The sequence below is a fragment of the Sinocyclocheilus rhinocerous genome, unplaced genomic scaffold (assembly GCF_001515625.1).
Source record: "Sinocyclocheilus rhinocerous isolate Xijiao unplaced genomic scaffold, SAMN03320098_v1.1 scaffold271, whole genome shotgun sequence".
NCBI classification, from domain to species: domain Eukaryota; kingdom Metazoa; phylum Chordata; class Actinopteri; order Cypriniformes; family Cyprinidae; genus Sinocyclocheilus; species Sinocyclocheilus rhinocerous.
In genome coordinates this window covers 763,289-779,435 of record NW_015657574.1, presented here as the reverse complement: position 1 = coordinate 779,435, position 16,147 = coordinate 763,289, and the positions used below count along the sequence as shown (strand labels likewise).

The following is a 16,147-nucleotide window of genomic DNA, read 5'->3' as shown; positions in this document are numbered from 1 at the left end:
TGGGAGCACTGTATACACAGTGGTTTCATATTGGTCAAATGGAATAACAAACACTGACATTACAAATGTGAGAATGTAAGACAGCAACTAACGGCTCCAAATTAAGCCACAATAGCTGTAGCTTTCTGACACCTTCAGACTAGACGTCACATAATACGGTTCTCATTCACATGATGCTTTTAAATCATGACATCAGTGTCAATGCTAATTTTGCTTTGCAGTCATTTACTAATCAATCTTTTATTATATTATGTTTATATATTTTCATAGTTTTTATGACATTAAAGATATGTTACAAAATATTTCAAAAATGTTATACAAAATATTTTCAAAAATGACACAATATAATTCAAAAGTTTTCAACATTGATAATAACAAGAAATGTTTCTTGAGCATCAAATCCTTATATTAGAAAGATTTCTAAAGGATCATGTGACTGAGACTGTAGAAATGGCTGCTAAATTCAGTTTTGCCATTAGGAATACATTACATTTTAAAATATAATCTGGGAATATATATGAGAACACATAAAAAAAAAATTGGGTGTCAAACCGTTATACTTGCCCAGCTAAATTACTCCCCAAGTCACAATTGTTATATAAAAAACTCTTCACACTCACTAAATTTGAAAACAATTCAAAAGTAGGAACTAAAACCTCAGCCTGCAGTATTACTGTTTTTACTGCCTCGAAAAAGAACCTCAAGATTTATATATATAACCAGACAGTACCTCAGACATTTTGAATTTACAGCTTCTATTCATATAGCAACAAAGTCATTTTAATGCACGTATATTTAAGCCGTAAATATGAATGACCACCAAGAACGCCATGAAAGTTATGAAACACAACCAAAAAGTGTCAGGGTGCTGTCCTAACAGCCTTGTCTTTGTTTAATGTCTCTTTGTTTGTCTTGTGCCTGAGCACATGGTTGTGTCTTTGTTTGTGTTGGCCATGTGCTCCCCCTGTCCTGCCTTCCTAGGCTACTTCCACACGAAGCCAGAGCCTTTCCAGTCCGATCTTTTTTTCCCCTTGTCTCAAGAAATATCTGCGTCCACACGAAACCGACACAAAAGGATATAGTATACATGCCAGACCAGCATGTGGCGCTGTAATTCTGCCACAGAGATGCACTAAAAACGGAGAAGAAGACTTATACTATGCGCGCGGTATACAAACGAACATGGAACAATACATGTGTTAATGTTAGTTAATAAAAAGACAATCGTTCAGTGTTTGTTCATGTTTTTGTTGCTGTTACGTGACGTAGCGGTGTCTGACTAGGAGCGAGACGTGGGCTGATGACGTCATCGTTTCAGAAAATATACGGATTCGCTGTCCACACGAAAACACAAGGGCGGCGTTTTCAGATTTATCCACTCTGGGGCCTGGTTTACAAAAATATCGGTTTCACTCTTCCAAAACGCCGGATCCATGTGGACAAAACGCCTATACAATACAAAATGCATGCGTATACAGCTAAACGCATCTCCATGTGGACTGGGCCCTTCAGTTACCACGCCCCCTTGTTTAGTCCTTGTTTGACTGATTGTGTTCACCTGATCCTCGTGTGCTCTGCTCCCTTATATTGTGCTCATTTTCCCGTCTTGTTTTTGCTAGTTCGTTTTGCATGTGTTTTTTTGTGCTTGTTCCTAGCTAGTATCATTGATCTTGTTAGAGTTTGTGTTTCAGTGTATTTCAATTAGTCTATTTTGGTTTTGTTTTTGCCCTTTTGTTCTATTCTAGTTAATTATTTTTCGTATTTAGTTTTCCATCCCTAGTCATCGTTTTTTTTGCAAGTCTTCACTTTTTATCCGTGTTATCTCTTGTCTCTCTTGTTGTCTTGTCTTTGTGTGTGTTGGTTCCAGTCGTTTCCTGAGTCCTCCCTGGTCGCTGCTTCTTCTGGCCTAACAGACATTCTGGTGCTTCAAGAGTTACTACCCCAGTGCCAAGCCTGTGGTTCCTTGGGCTTATACCTAGTCTTCTTTGCTACAGAGTCTGGAGTTTCTCCATCCTCGGCCAGCCTGTTTCCCCTGTCGTTTGCCCTGGCCTATTGTGTGGACTGTCTGCTTGCCTCATCCTTTTATGTTCCCAGTTCTGTTAATAAACTTTGCTGTCCTGTTCATTCTGCATCTGGGTTCTCCCTTGCCAAACCCTGACAAAAGGACTTAGAAGTGGACTTAAACCTTCAGTAAGCAGATAATCTCCATGACCTATATCATGTCGAGGTCCTCCTTACAGTTTTTGTCTGTTGGAAATTTGGACAACTAATACAAAGGCCAACTTTGCAGTCTTGTGCCCAGATTGTCTCTGGATCTCCACAGTAACCCTGATATCTTCTCTGATCCCTGGCCAACATGATATGAATGCGTTTACAGACCCACACCTGTCAGACTAGCACTAAATCACCCAGATCTGGGTTGAGTAAACCCAGAATGCCACACTGTGGGTCAGGGAGGTTCACGCTTTCCCCACAGGTGAGTGAGGAATTAGCAGATTAACCCTGAGGAGAGGCGCTGCTGCAACATTCCACACTTCTACTGAAGACATGCATGCCTGTGTTTATAAGAAGAAAATGGAGCTGTCTCAGCCTTTAACTTGGAACTATCATTGACCTTGGTCTACCATATCTATTTTTAGTGTCTTTTTAAGGCATTTATGCTATGTAGCTGTTTGCTTTCAAGCACATGTTGGGGCCTAAGATGCCTTTTATGAACTTTTTGTTTTATAATTGCTTTGACCTTTCGTGCCACGCACAGAAAATTTCAGTCTTTTAGACATACTGTTGCACAACAAAAAATCTCACGAGACATGCAGTAATAAAAAGCAGCCAAAGCCAATAAACATCAGTTTTACAATGTCTATCATCTGTTTATTATTCTATAGTATGTACCAAAATAATCGCTATAAGTAAAAATAGCATTTTGCATTGTGTAACTAAGTAAAAATGTTTACAGTCAAGCATCACTAATTGTACAAAAATAACACAAAGATACAAACAATGAAGAACAGAACATCCTCACGTCAGTGTGCAAACTGTTTATACAGATGGGAATGCCTCTTTCTCACGTGGCATTCCATGATAAATTATTTAAATAGCATTTATCTACACACAAATGAAACAGTCTTACAAACAGACAACAATAAAGCAATAATTTATCAACTTAAAAAAAGTACTGGACATTTGAAGCACTGGCAAATGTATTCCTTAAAAATGTGTTTTACTCTATTTTCCATTGGGATGTGGGGCTGGCTGTTTGTTCTATATACTATTTACAACTTGTGCTACAGTAGCAATAAAGCAACCAATTTGTTTTCTTGAAGCAAAGGAAAAAGTACTTAAAAGCTTTTGCTTGATCAAATTACGAAACAGCAATGAGGTAATATTTGTACATTAAAGTTTTCCTTTATCTCTCTCGCTACAGAAAAGGCAAACAGGTCAGAAGATCATCTCCTTTGGAAGTGACGAATGAACGGTTCTGGACCGGAAAGGTTTGGATGAGTAGTTTTAGACAGAACACTGGTTAAGAGAGTTTATTTTTCTTATAAATGTTGAAATAGTTGTTTTAGTGAGGGCAGGCTTTAGAAATTCCCTCGCTTGTGCTTTTTGAAGCAAAATCACAGCAGTCTTGCCAAACTCAAAAAGTGTTTGTAAGTGCTACAAAAACATATATAGAAAAAGTCTAAAAGAATCAACTTTCTCTTAGAAATTAGCATCTCAAATAAAACCTCACACTAGAGTACTTGGTAATCTAGTATCCAGATGTGGCGAGTCTTTAAACCTTGGTCTGTCTAATTCCTCTTCATACAATCTTTCATTTTGCCATTTCTAATGAATATGTTAAAATGGTTTAACCATCTAGCCCTGAGAAAACTATGCCCGCTAAACCATAAGTTATCTCCCGCCAGACCTTAATGGATGTCCATGATACTTAAGACGTGACTTTGCTAAGCGAAACTTTAGATAGACAAACAAAAATGTAAATAAAAATCAATAAATGACAGATTTGTCCTCTAAAATCACCTGCTTGGAATACAAAATTAGTATTCTTGTACTTATACAATGTTTTTAAACCATTTGTTGTTGCTTCAATATCTTAAACATTCACAACGCTTTGTTTCTAGTCAAGAAAACAGTTTAAAGTTTTGATAAAATACTGAATATTATAAAAGCAATCTTTTGTTAAAAGGGTGGCGCTCTCTCTAATGGAGCCATAATTTGACAGCTCTTCAAGAAGACAGCATGAAAACATGAGAGAGAGTAAAGGTTTTGAAGTGCATAGCTGTCTGTTGGGAGCTCTTCCCACACAGAGCCGAATGAGGTTTTTCAGAGAGAGATCGCAGTCTTCCCGATTAAGCAAAGCGAGGGAGACATTTCTTCTGCTCTACCTGCTAATGGTGGAGGAGTCCAGATTCTGAATCAGAAGCCACTTGGTTTCTATCCCAACCAGTGACAGTTACATTGAAATTGACTACCTGCTTTCTCACTCCACCAGTGTGTGAGCGGCAGCAGAAAAAGTACCGTCAAATCTGTCCCTGGACTTTGCCTGGAATACATATTTATATGGAAAGGTGCATTCTTTGATGAACTTCCTGCCTGTGCAATTACGCATCTGAAAGGGAACAGAAAGACAGGAAGTGTTAATATCGAAAAACAAACTTTTAATTGGGTGTCTATGCGATGTGTTGACGCTCACCTCTGCATTCATATTTGAGGTCTGAGAAGTACACCATCTCTTGTGAGAAAACAAAGAGACCTAGTCTTCCGCCTGCATAAGTTTTGTCATAAATTCTTCCAGAATCTGCCATGATCTTTTTGCCTTCATACATGACCACTCTGAAATATATATAATAAATATGATGAATAAAATACATATAAATAAGAGTTACTTCCAGAATTCCAATAAGTTTTAATGATCTTTTTAGTAATACCTTATGTGTCCAGTTCTTGGTCTATGAGTCAAATGCCATCTGTAAGCAGTGAAGTCCTTCCATCCCACATTCTTTGGGTCATGCCACAGTGTGCGCACCTAAAATGGATCACATACAGAAATGTTGGCATTCATATGAAGGGTTTCATACCTGATTTTATCACAGCGAACTAGGTGAAACATACCTGTCCTGGAGTGTCTCCAGTGTGCCACAGGGCGTTTCTCAGATGCTCGCCTGGCCCTGTGGTGGAGTTAACCACTTTGATTGACAGCCCCGAGTAACCCTGTGCCTTGGTAGGTGTGCTGGACCAGTAGGTCTGTGTGATCTGCTTCCACATGACCACGTAGAAGCGAGAGCTGGACTGGTATCCAAAAACGAAGCCGGCGTAGTCATCATCCCTCTCAGTGTTGATGAAGAACGTTCCACTGAAGTCGACTGAATTGAACTCATCAAAACCTTTAAAGAAATTTAGAATTTTTGTAATTACACATATTTAAAATTTATTGGCTATGTGTGCAAGGTATTTCTATTTATTCTTGCTTAGGTGAAATTGAATTCTCTGGGTTTTTTTTAAAGACGGAACCTACCAACAGCAATGCCAGGGTCGCAGTTGACTGTCTGAACCAGTTCTTTTCCTTGGTGACGAACCACCCAGTTGGGGTCGATCTGAGAAGTGCCCTTGGGATCCAGAGGAACCATCTGGAATTTGCGGAAGTCCGTTTCACTGATGTCAAAGTTCTCAGGACAGACATCATAGATATCCAGGACATTGTCTTGGTCAAAGTCATCTTTACAGGCGTCACCACGTCCATCGCCTACAAATGGAAGAAGTTTAACCAGTAAGTATAAATCTTTACATTAATGAGTGCAATAGTTACGAATATTCAGATGTTAAACTGACCATCAGAATCCAGTTGATCTTTATTGGGAACCAATCTGCAGTTGTCTTTGTCATCAGGGATGCCGTCATTATCATCATCGTAGTCGCAAGCATCTCCTTTACCATCCTTGTCGTGATCAGCCTGGTTAGCATTGGGGATGTACGGGCAGTTGTCCAGGTTGTTTTGGTGACCATCCTCATCGATATCCTGGTTGCTGTCACATTTGTCTCCAACACGGTCAGAATCGGAGTCGACCTGTCAGAGTGAAAGTGTAGAATCTTTAAATACCAAAGTCTCAGAGTGTCTTTAAAGCTGTATGGCTTTCTTAATTAAAATATTCCCACTAGAATGGGTCTTTTTCTAAAAGGCACAAACTTCTGTTCTAGTTGGCCTATCTGTGAAGGCTTTTTCAGAAAGCAATCTCATGTTCCTGAAGCTTGGCACTACCACAGTCGCATTTCAGCATCTAATGAGGAAAGGAGGGGTACATTCCTTCTCTTCAGTTAACCATGGCACAGGTGTGATCCGCAGGGATTGAGTGCCAACAGGGCATGCATAACCCCACCGGCAAATCTCTCGCTCCTCACTAATAACCATTCTTTACCTCTGCATATCCTTTGGGTTAATTAAACACTAGTGAGTGTCCCTGAAAAGCCTCCTAGTGCTTTATTGTGTGGCTTTGGATTCAAGGAGAAGAGGATTTACTCCTCCCATACATAGCTTAATAAAGACTGCGACTACCCTCTGGGTATTTTTTTAGTAAAGGCTCTGGAGCTGAACTGAACAGCTCATAGATCTCCGTGGATTATATAATGGTTTGAAACACCTGCGGCATTCACTTACTCGTTTAAGTCTCACATATACGCACCTGGTCTGGGTTGTGTTCCAGAGGGCAGTTGTCACACTGGTCACCAACTCCATCGAGATCGGTGTCTTTCTGGTCAATGTTGTACAGATATGGGCAGTTGTCGTTCTCATTCAAAATACCTGTCAAATAGAATGAAATAATGGTGAAGACTGATTGAAAACACACTGGAAAAAGTCAGAGTGATTCTCACGAAACCTGTCAAGAAAATATCCAGGTCATAATTTACTGAACAATTGAAATAAAGAATAAACAAAGGAATGAAAAAGAAAAAGAGAAAGAAATTAATTATATTTTGCTGATTTTTTACATTGACATTATTATGATTTTATGTTTAATATTAATATTTTTATTATACAAACTTTTTTTGTTCTCATATTCTCATTACCTTTATACCAAAAATATTTTTATTATATTCTCATTACTGTAATGTGAAGAAAATCATATATTATTTAAATGGTAGAATTTTTCTATAGTAGTTTTTGTACTGCCTTCAATTTATGCATTAAATAAATCGTTTTAAATTAAAAAAACTGTGAAAAGTTTAAAAAATTTAAAATAATGAGAGTATTAAAAGTATTACAGTACTGAGAATTGGTTTTGTAAAATATGCTTCTTTATGCGAAATAAAATGATTGATTATGGAGTGAAATATGGATGTTTTCTTGGCAGGTTTATCAAGGAATGTCCATGTATGGATAAACAAATAGAGCAGAGTTTCGTACCATCTCCATCAATGTCCACAGCACAGGCGTCACCTTCACCATTGTTGTCAGTGTCGGTCTGGTCTGGGTTGCTGTTGTACGCACAGTTGTCGCAGCGGTCTCCCACGTCATCGCGATCGTAGTCGTACTGTCTTGGGTTGAAGATGAGTGGGCAGTTGTCCTATTTTAAAAGAGACCGCAGTTCAGATGGAGAAACATATGGCAAATAACAGTCAAGTGATTCTCTACAGGGCACGCTCACACGAAGGTTATTACTTTTAGATGTTAGGCTTGTAATTTGGCTGCAGCTGTGTAGGTCTATTTAGAGGAGCGCAACGATAAAAGTGAGCCTTATTTTAGGAATTGGACCAAGGATAATATTGGATTAGTAAGATACACTGCAGGTCTTTCAGAAAGGTACTTCTTTGGTGGAATTTGAGGTTTGTCTCCAAGAGAAACTGAATTTACTTTACACAGCACTTTTTTCCACACCTCAGCCTGTAAGCTATGTAAAATTTGGGCGGCTTCTCTTTCTTCATTCATACACGATGCCAAATGTACAAAAAGTCACTTGACTGGAATGAGCACCTGTGGAATATACTGTATAGACAATAATGTAACTATATTTTACCCTGTCATCAGGAATGCCATCGTCGTCATCATCATTATCACAAGCATCACCAACTCCATCCTTGTCATAGTCCTCTTGCCCAGAGTTAGGAAGATTGGGGCAGTTGTCCTTAAAAAAAAAAGAGTAGTAGTATATGAATATAAATAATAGCCACAATGATTTGTATTTTTATAACAAATAAAGCCAATATATGCCAACCTTCTTGCAGTGATAGGTTGCGTTCTCGACACACACAAGATCAGCATTAGGCCAGCCATCAAGATCAGTGTCCTCTCCACAGATGTGTCCATTTCCAGCATAGCCAGGTTTGCACTCACAGCGGTACATAGGGTCTGAAAACTGGCCCAGGTAGTTGCAGCGAGCGTTCTTATTGCAGTCGTGGCTTCCATCGAGGCAGGGATTACGAGGCGTGCAGACCTGCAGGAAAAGATGAATCAGTCGGCGCACATTAGTTCATGAGCAGGTGCAGTGTAGGTAATCCGTAATCTTTCGGTGTTTTCTCATTTACCTGTTTCTTGGAAGCAGCGTCCTCCACTCCTCGACCAAACGGCTGTGGGCCGGTGTAGCGTGAGGGGCAAGGCAGGCAGTTGTAGCCTGGCACTGTGTTCTCACACCTGTGGACTCCATTAAATTCAAAGCAGGCATCAGGGACCTCCTTGCACTGTAACAAAGAGAAAAAGACAATCGGGATGAGATTTTTGCTGCCCACTGCATTCAGTATCAGCCAGGATCATAATATCGGTGCATCCCTACAAAACAGTGTACTGCACCTCATTGATATCCTTGCAGTTGATTCCATTGCCAGTGTATCCTGTGGGGCATTTTCCACATTTCCAAGAGCCATCTGGGAAGCTTGTACACTGGGCTCCTTCAAAGCAAGGATTTGAAAGGCATCCATCTGAAAAATGAAAATAAGCTTGATTTATCTCGGAAACACAGACTAGTATCATCTAAAGGTTTGAGTGACACTAGAACTCACCAATTGGACAGGCTCGTTTGTTGCAAATCTGGCTGGCCTTTGCGTCTCCCACACAGTCTTTGCCGTCATACATGGGTACTGGATTATTGCAAAGACGTTTACGGTTTTGGACTCCACCGCCACAGGTGACAGAGCAAGTATCCCAGGGTGACCATGGTCCCCAGCCACCATTGACTAAGAAAAAATATGCAACAAAACTTTGGACAATTGCACTTTTTAATAAACAAGAAAATGGACATACTGCATAGGGTGTTTACTTACTCGGACATGGTGATTTCTCACACCTTTCAGTTTGCCGACCTTCACCCTGGCAATCTTTGCCTTCCATTTGAGGTGTTGGGGAGTTGCAGAGACGGATGCGCGTGATAACGCCAGCACCACAGGTGACTGAGCAGGAAGACCAGGGTGACCAGTGACTCCAGCTGCCATCCTGCTTAACTGTTAAAAACAATGCAGGTTATTACTTTTCTCCTCTATTGTGAGGAAAAACCATAGACACTTTTGGCCACTGGGCACCACTCACAGCGCTTGTCACACTCCTGAAGGTAGCAGTCTCTCGTCTGCACCGACGTGCCCTCGCAGTTGTTATTGATGCGGTCGCAGGAGCGGCCGCGCTGCTGAATGCCCCTTCCACAGGACACAGAACAATGGGTCCATTCAGACCAGGGGGACCAGCCATCCTCAGCGGAATCGCTCGCTGTCGAGAGAGCAAAACGAGACAATAGCAGAGCTATTCCTTCTTTGTAAAGCAGCAAAATGGAGAAAAGCTTTTAATACTGGGCCTTAATGAACTCAATTTAGCCTGGGCAGCTCAAGACAGAGCACTCCAGGGAACCCTGGCATGAACCAAGCAGTTGGAATGCTGGGGAAATGTCAGTGTATTTAATGCACAGGGATACCTTTCTCCAAATGTGGAAATGGTATTTGCAAACACCCCTGATTATGCCATAAGTTCAAACATATGAGGCTGATATTAATTGAAATCCTTGCTATGCACGGAGAGCCCTCAAGACGTGAAACAGCACCAATTTTCCACCTCTCTTTAACTAATTTAGACAATTATGGCCATCAAGTGATTCAGTGATGCACAAAGCTCTAGTGTTCCTTTCATTAGTTAAACTTCAGTTGAAGTCTATTGTGCGATACAGGAATGACTGTGGATGTTTGGGTAGCAACAGCGCTTTCAATAGAAAAAGTCAGAATGTTGCCTGTTAACAATAAAGTACATTCAAGTTCACAAGAAAGTTTTTTTTTCTCGCTTGCACATTTACTTTTAGTCTGTGGATGAGTCTCTTAAGCTCACCAAGGCTGCATTTATTTGATTAAAAATACAGTAAAAAGAGTAATATTATGAAATACTGTTAAAAAGTGCTTTTTTTAAATGTAATGTATTTCTATAATGGCAACATTGAATTTTCAGCATCCAATACTTTAGTCTTCAGTGTCACATGATCTTTTAGAAATCATTCTGATATACTGATTTGGTGCAATCAGTGTTGATAAAATGTTGATGATTTTCAAAATTATTTGATGAATACAAAGCCCCTTATTTATTTGAAATAGAAATCTTTTGTAACATTATAAATGTATCTAATATATAAACAAGTATATGAATTATATTCTAAAAAATGATTACAATGTCTCTAAGTCTCTAACTCTAATGACTCTAAACTTTGTTATACAGTAACGTTAGTTCAGTTGCACTTACGGGTTCCACATCGAGGGCAGCACTCCCCATCAGGCACTGTGGCGTTTGCACATGGGATTAGGGGGCATGAAATCTTGCGGCACACCGTTGCAGAGTTCTGCAGTTAACACAATGACTCTCATTAATCATTTGTTAAAGGATAGGCCACGACTGGAATAAAAACCCATAGCCTCTTGCTGTAGTGCAACACCACACTCAACATTACAATTTTCATTCAAGTCATCTTAAACTTAAGCTTGCGAGTGGATATAAGGTCGTATACAAGTCTGGTTGTATATAAGTCTTTGTAATTAGGCATGCAAGTATTCCTCAGTATTGATATAACGTGGCACTTCAGAAAGAATAGTCTAAAGGCAAGTATATAACAAATTTAGTTTATAAGGCTTACTTTAGTTGACTGAATTTTCTTTAGCTACCTCCATTTCACACTTTTAATTACAGGCTAGGAGGTTAAGGGAAATGGATACACCCGGCTTAAGTCTGCCACAATGGACAAGACTAAGATCAGTACTGTGTATCATAGCACACATGACATGGCTCCCGTCTCGCTAACACACAAATTAGTGGCTTAATCACAGAGCAGGCAGCTCTCAGAGTCTGACAGGTACATGTCTGCAGGTTATTGGGTTCTTACCTGGCAAGTGCACTCTGTGCAATCGTCCACTGTCCATTCCTCCTTGTTTTTGTGCACAATTCCATTGTGAAGACAGACACCAGCATGAATGCCCATGCGACTCATGAGCATGTTTTTCTCATCCGTCTAGAAAACAGAACAAAAATTGAATTTCGATTATGTGGATGGAGTGTGTTAATCTACAGTACATGTCCACTACACAGCATATTCATATGCACCAACTTTTTGCTCACCACTTTGCGGAGTTCACTGGACAGCTCTTGCACCACCACACCAAGACCTTTCAGTTCCTTGAACATGGCAGCCAGGTCCTCACATGAAAAGCCACAAATCATCTGCAGATCTACATAGGAGAAATATACAGTTTGCAGTGGTTAAACCTGCATTTGGATTCTCAACTTACGTATATTTTATTTGTATGGATTACTGAAAAGGAAGGATTACCTTTTGTTTTGTGGCCAGTGTAATCAGTCCTGATTGCAGGTCTGGATCCATTTATGGGATTGTCAAGGGTGATGATATCAGTCATAATTGCTGCAAGAGGAAAGGGCATTCAGATGGCTTAAAGTTCATTATAAAAATTATTGAGCTAATGGAAAAGTTGAATGAAAAGATAATAAAAAAGACTCATGACAGTGAATGCAGCTATTGCTATTGTTCATTCACTGGCACAGAAGTTATGCTCTTTTATTTTATGTTATTTAAAATACAATACAAAATAAAATAAAAAAATTTTAAAATATATTTTAAATAAATTTGTCCACCAAATCAAAGTCAGTGTGGCATAATCAAGATGCAAGAAGCAGTTTTCTAACTGATTCATATGCATGTGTTCTGCATTACACTTACAGTTTTGGCATCCTTTATTCCTCAGAATTGCCTCCAGTGTGGTACCAAACACAAAGCGCATGTTTTGCAACACCCCCTAAAAAATCCACAAGTGATTAATGCTTCTCACTGTCTCACTTTGGCATGCAACAGGATTCAGAGACAGCAAACCGTCCACTCACCATGAACCTGTCCTTCACTGCGCCCTTGCCGATCCTCAGGCTCGCCACACCTGGGGTCTCCTGAGTGAGGATAGTCTGGATAGAAGCATCGAGCTCTGCTGTATTCACCTCCTCGCATCCCACATAGAACTGAACCCTGTCCTCCTGCACTAAAAGCGTGATGTTTTTCCAATGTCCCACAGCCAAATCTGCTTCCTCGATGGACACGACCTGTTGCTTGCTTTCAGTGGAAAAAACAATGTCCAGAGTATTGGCTTTCCCATTGGAAATTATTTCGAAGATGGGTCCGGAGCCATCTTTCTTCTCCACGGTCAGAAGGCTTCCTCTCGTGTGTTTGAACTGTTTGAAGTTGAGCAGAAGCAGAAATCCTCTCTCCGCGTGGATGGAATCAATCAGGTCCCTGAAGGCGCTCTCGGGAACCGGGGGAATCAGGTCGGGGTTCAGGATCTTGTAGGCGGGGCTATACGGATCGTCGCCTTTCACCAGAGTCACCCCGTGGTTTTTCCTCGGCACTTGGACGAGCTCAAACAGATCGTAAACACTGTTGTCGTCTCGACTTTCTACCAGGAATTCAGAAGTTAAAGAAATCTCATTATAATGTACTTGATATTAATGGACAGTTTTGATTTATTCCATGGCTCTCTAGAGTAGATACTTGATTCTGATTGGTCAGTTCAGCGGTCAATTTTTTTGACCACTCAAACATCTCCTTTATACGATAGCTGTGCTTGTCTCTATAATCCGTTGATAAAATTAAACTTAAATTATTCTTTTTTTTTTTCATAAATGTGACCCTGGACCACAAAACCAGTCAAAAGCTGAATAAATAAGCTTTCCATTGATGTATGGTTTGTTCGGATAGGACAATATTTGACCGAGATACAACTATTTAAATATCTGGAATCTGAGGGTTTCTGAGGGTCAAAAAAAATCAAAATATTGAGAAAATCACCTTTAAAGTTGTCCAAATGAAGTTCTTAGCAATGCATATCCTATTACTAATCAAAAATTAAGTTTTGATATATTTACAGTAGGAAATTTACAAAATATCTTCATGGAACATGATCTTTACTTAATATCCTAATGATTTTTGGCATAAAAGAAAAATAGATAATTTTGACCCATACAATGTATTGTTGGCTATTGTTACAAATATAGGCTACCCGTGCTACATATGACTGGTTTTGTGGTCCAGGGTCACAAATGTATTTAAGTAGCTGTATAATAAGTGGAATAATGCATAGAAAGCCAGTCATTATCGCAAAATAAACTCATTCATAAACCCCTTCGCCCTGTTGGAGTTTACTTTGCGATAATTACCAACTGACTGTCAATTACTCCTATAATATTTAACAGCTAGTTATACTTTAAACCACAACAGCATTCACTCAAAAACGCTAAACGCCATCAGTTACAGATTAGTTCGTTCCTTTGTATCATCGCTCACCTGCGACTCTCGCGCTCTCGCAGGTCCAAAGCATCAGTAGCAAAAAGATTGCAGTTGACTTCATTTTGTCACTTATTCTTGTACCTATCGGAAATCACAAATAAATATATAAATTATTGAAAATTCAGCAAAACTTAACATTAACAGGTCTGAACAATCAATTATTAAAATATAAGAAAAAACGCACCTTCCAAGTGTTTAAAACAGCAGCAAATCCAGGGTAAAGTGATATAATTCCTAAGATGCGTCAATCAAAGGTCGTTTCAAAATAAAGAAATGATTTTTCTGTTTAACCGCGGTCTACAGCATACGGTGTTTCTTTGCTGTAGTTACAGTGGCCAATCTAACTTTTACCGAAGAGAACAAAGTGCTATTTAAATAGTTTCATGACATTCCTGAGCGCGCGTCTCCTCCAATCAGATGCTGGAAGGAAAAAGGGACGAGCTTGCGTTACCTCACAGAGCGTTTGTATGAGTTACACACGAGGGGAAAACGCACCACATTCCAACCAACACATTCCATAAACATACTTTTGATTTTCCTGACCGCTGCTTCCGTTTAGTTGCCTACCTTTTTATTTGCCGCGGTCCTGATTATTTTTGTATCCATGTACTGCTGCTTGTTTTGTCATTCAATAATTCCAGTTATTTCTTGTTACCGAAGTCTCTACCCTACCGTTCCGTGTAGCCTACATATTTTATTTGAATCTGTCCATAATGAATGACTAAAACGTTGTCACGTTCAAGTGGCTACTTTATTTTAGAGCATGTGTTTTATGTAACGAGTAGGTAAGCTTTATTTGAGTGCTCGGTGCCATGCACAGCATCTTATAGGATGCTCGTGGAAGTGCTGCAGTAACACGTCTCCCCGCTAGAGGCCGTTCTGTGGTTATTTGAACACCTGGGTCTCCTGAATGATTTCAAAAGTTGATTTCTGTAAAAGTTGCTTATACTTTAAAGCAGCTTAAATTGATCAAATCAGTTATCGGGGAATTTTATCCTATTATATGTGGTAGGTTACCATTAAGCATTAGAGACTTTTTTAAGCTAAAACACTGAAACGTGTTTGGCAAAGTAATATTGAAAATGTTGCTAAAATTTCTAAAATTTAAAACACTTCTGACAACTTGCCCCAGTATGACATTTATGAAAATATAGGTCATTGTTTCGGTTCAAATCCACATCTGTAGTTGACTCTTGTCTGAATGAATTTTGCAGTTTTATCATGTTTACTTGTTAACCCCAAAATGTTTCAAGAATATGAAGGTTTGGAGGATACAAGTTGTACAAGTTAATATTTAATCAATTAATATTAAACATTTTAAATGTTTGAAACCAGCATAAAATTCTGTGTGTATCTATCAGTATAAAAATATGTATGTAAAAAGTGTATGTATGAAAATCTATCCATACTAAAGGTTAAAAAATTTGAATAAACATTTTGTTGTTCAAAACCTGTACGAGTTTCCTTTTTTCTGTTGAGCATGAAAAAAGATATTCTGAAGAGTAATCATTGGTAGCCATTGACTTCCGTATATTTTTTTATACTATGGAAGTCAATGGCTACCGTCAATGGCTATTTGATTTTGTGTCCAACAGAAGAAAGGAAAGCACAGGTTTGGAGCAAGTGGAGGGTGAGTAAATGATGACAGAATTTTCATTTTTGGGTGAACTGTCCCTTTAAGGTTTGCATCTTTGACCAGCCGAGTTATGATGATTAAAAGAGGATCAGCCAACTATTTCCTATTTCTACTCAAAACCGTCTATTTGTACGATTCACGGATTTGCGAGAGGAAGTATGCAGACTTCTGTTGCTTAAACCTGACGCCCACCTTGGTGGTTGTTGATTTTTCAGTGAAGACACTTCTTCAAGTGAATGTGCATTTTTGCTTTTCACAGTGATGAATGTCTCATTTGTGAGCAGCTGTGGGATTCAGCTGAAGTTTAATCGGACTGGTCCTGGGAGACGTCAGACAGGGGTGGTAGCTGTATTGTTTGGAGGGTCAGCGTGATAAAGCTTACCTCAGAGACCTCTCTGGACAGATGTAACTGATGATACAAGAGGTTATACATCAGCCATCACTGCTTTGTGTTTACTCTTTCTGCCCCGTGGCCATGCTTCAAGCTTCTTGAAGTTAAGAGCTTCTGTGGAACTTGAGTTGACCGGTTGCAAAGGTGAAGAAGAAAATATTCCAGTTATGGGACAGCTGCTTACATTTGGTGTAAAACATCATAAATAAAGAAAGAATCTTTCACATTTTCAAAGTTTATACATATTTTCTGGATTCTTTTAAAGCTTTCTTGTAAGCAGTAAGCATCAGATGTGTAGCTGATGTCTGAGCTGTCATGGCACGCACA

At 39.3% G+C, this 16,147-nt stretch overlaps 1 protein-coding gene across 2 annotated transcripts; it reads right to left on the bottom strand.

The window, feature by feature from the left end:
* Positions 1 to 2,845: 2,845 nt before the first annotated feature.
* LOC107721311 (thrombospondin-1-like) lies at positions 2,846 to 14,127 on the bottom strand. Of its 2 annotated transcripts, XR_001637699.1 has the most exons (24): positions 13,978 to 14,127; positions 13,791 to 13,874; positions 12,344 to 12,903; positions 12,183 to 12,258; positions 11,778 to 11,867; positions 11,567 to 11,676; positions 11,334 to 11,459; positions 10,700 to 10,796; positions 9,515 to 9,688; positions 9,253 to 9,429; positions 8,992 to 9,165; positions 8,783 to 8,910; positions 8,521 to 8,673; positions 8,211 to 8,429; positions 8,013 to 8,120; positions 7,403 to 7,562; positions 6,681 to 6,799; positions 5,833 to 6,067; positions 5,519 to 5,746; positions 5,116 to 5,387; positions 4,932 to 5,029; positions 4,697 to 4,836; positions 3,734 to 4,612; positions 2,846 to 3,699 (listed from the first exon to the last, which is right to left on the bottom strand). XR_001637699.1 is itself a non-coding variant. In XM_016529250.1 (23 exons), exons 2-23 carry the CDS (start codon positions 13,852 to 13,854, stop codon positions 4,605 to 4,607), a joined length of 3,516 nt encoding a protein of 1,171 aa, XP_016384736.1. In that variant the 5' UTR covers positions 13,855 to 13,874; positions 13,978 to 14,127; the 3' UTR covers positions 2,846 to 4,604. The 2 variants fall into 2 exon arrangements, 1 of the variants encoding a protein (XP_016384736.1); XM_016529250.1 differs by having other exon boundaries at positions 2,846 to 4,612.
* Between the last annotated feature and the right edge of the window lie 2,020 nt (positions 14,128 to 16,147).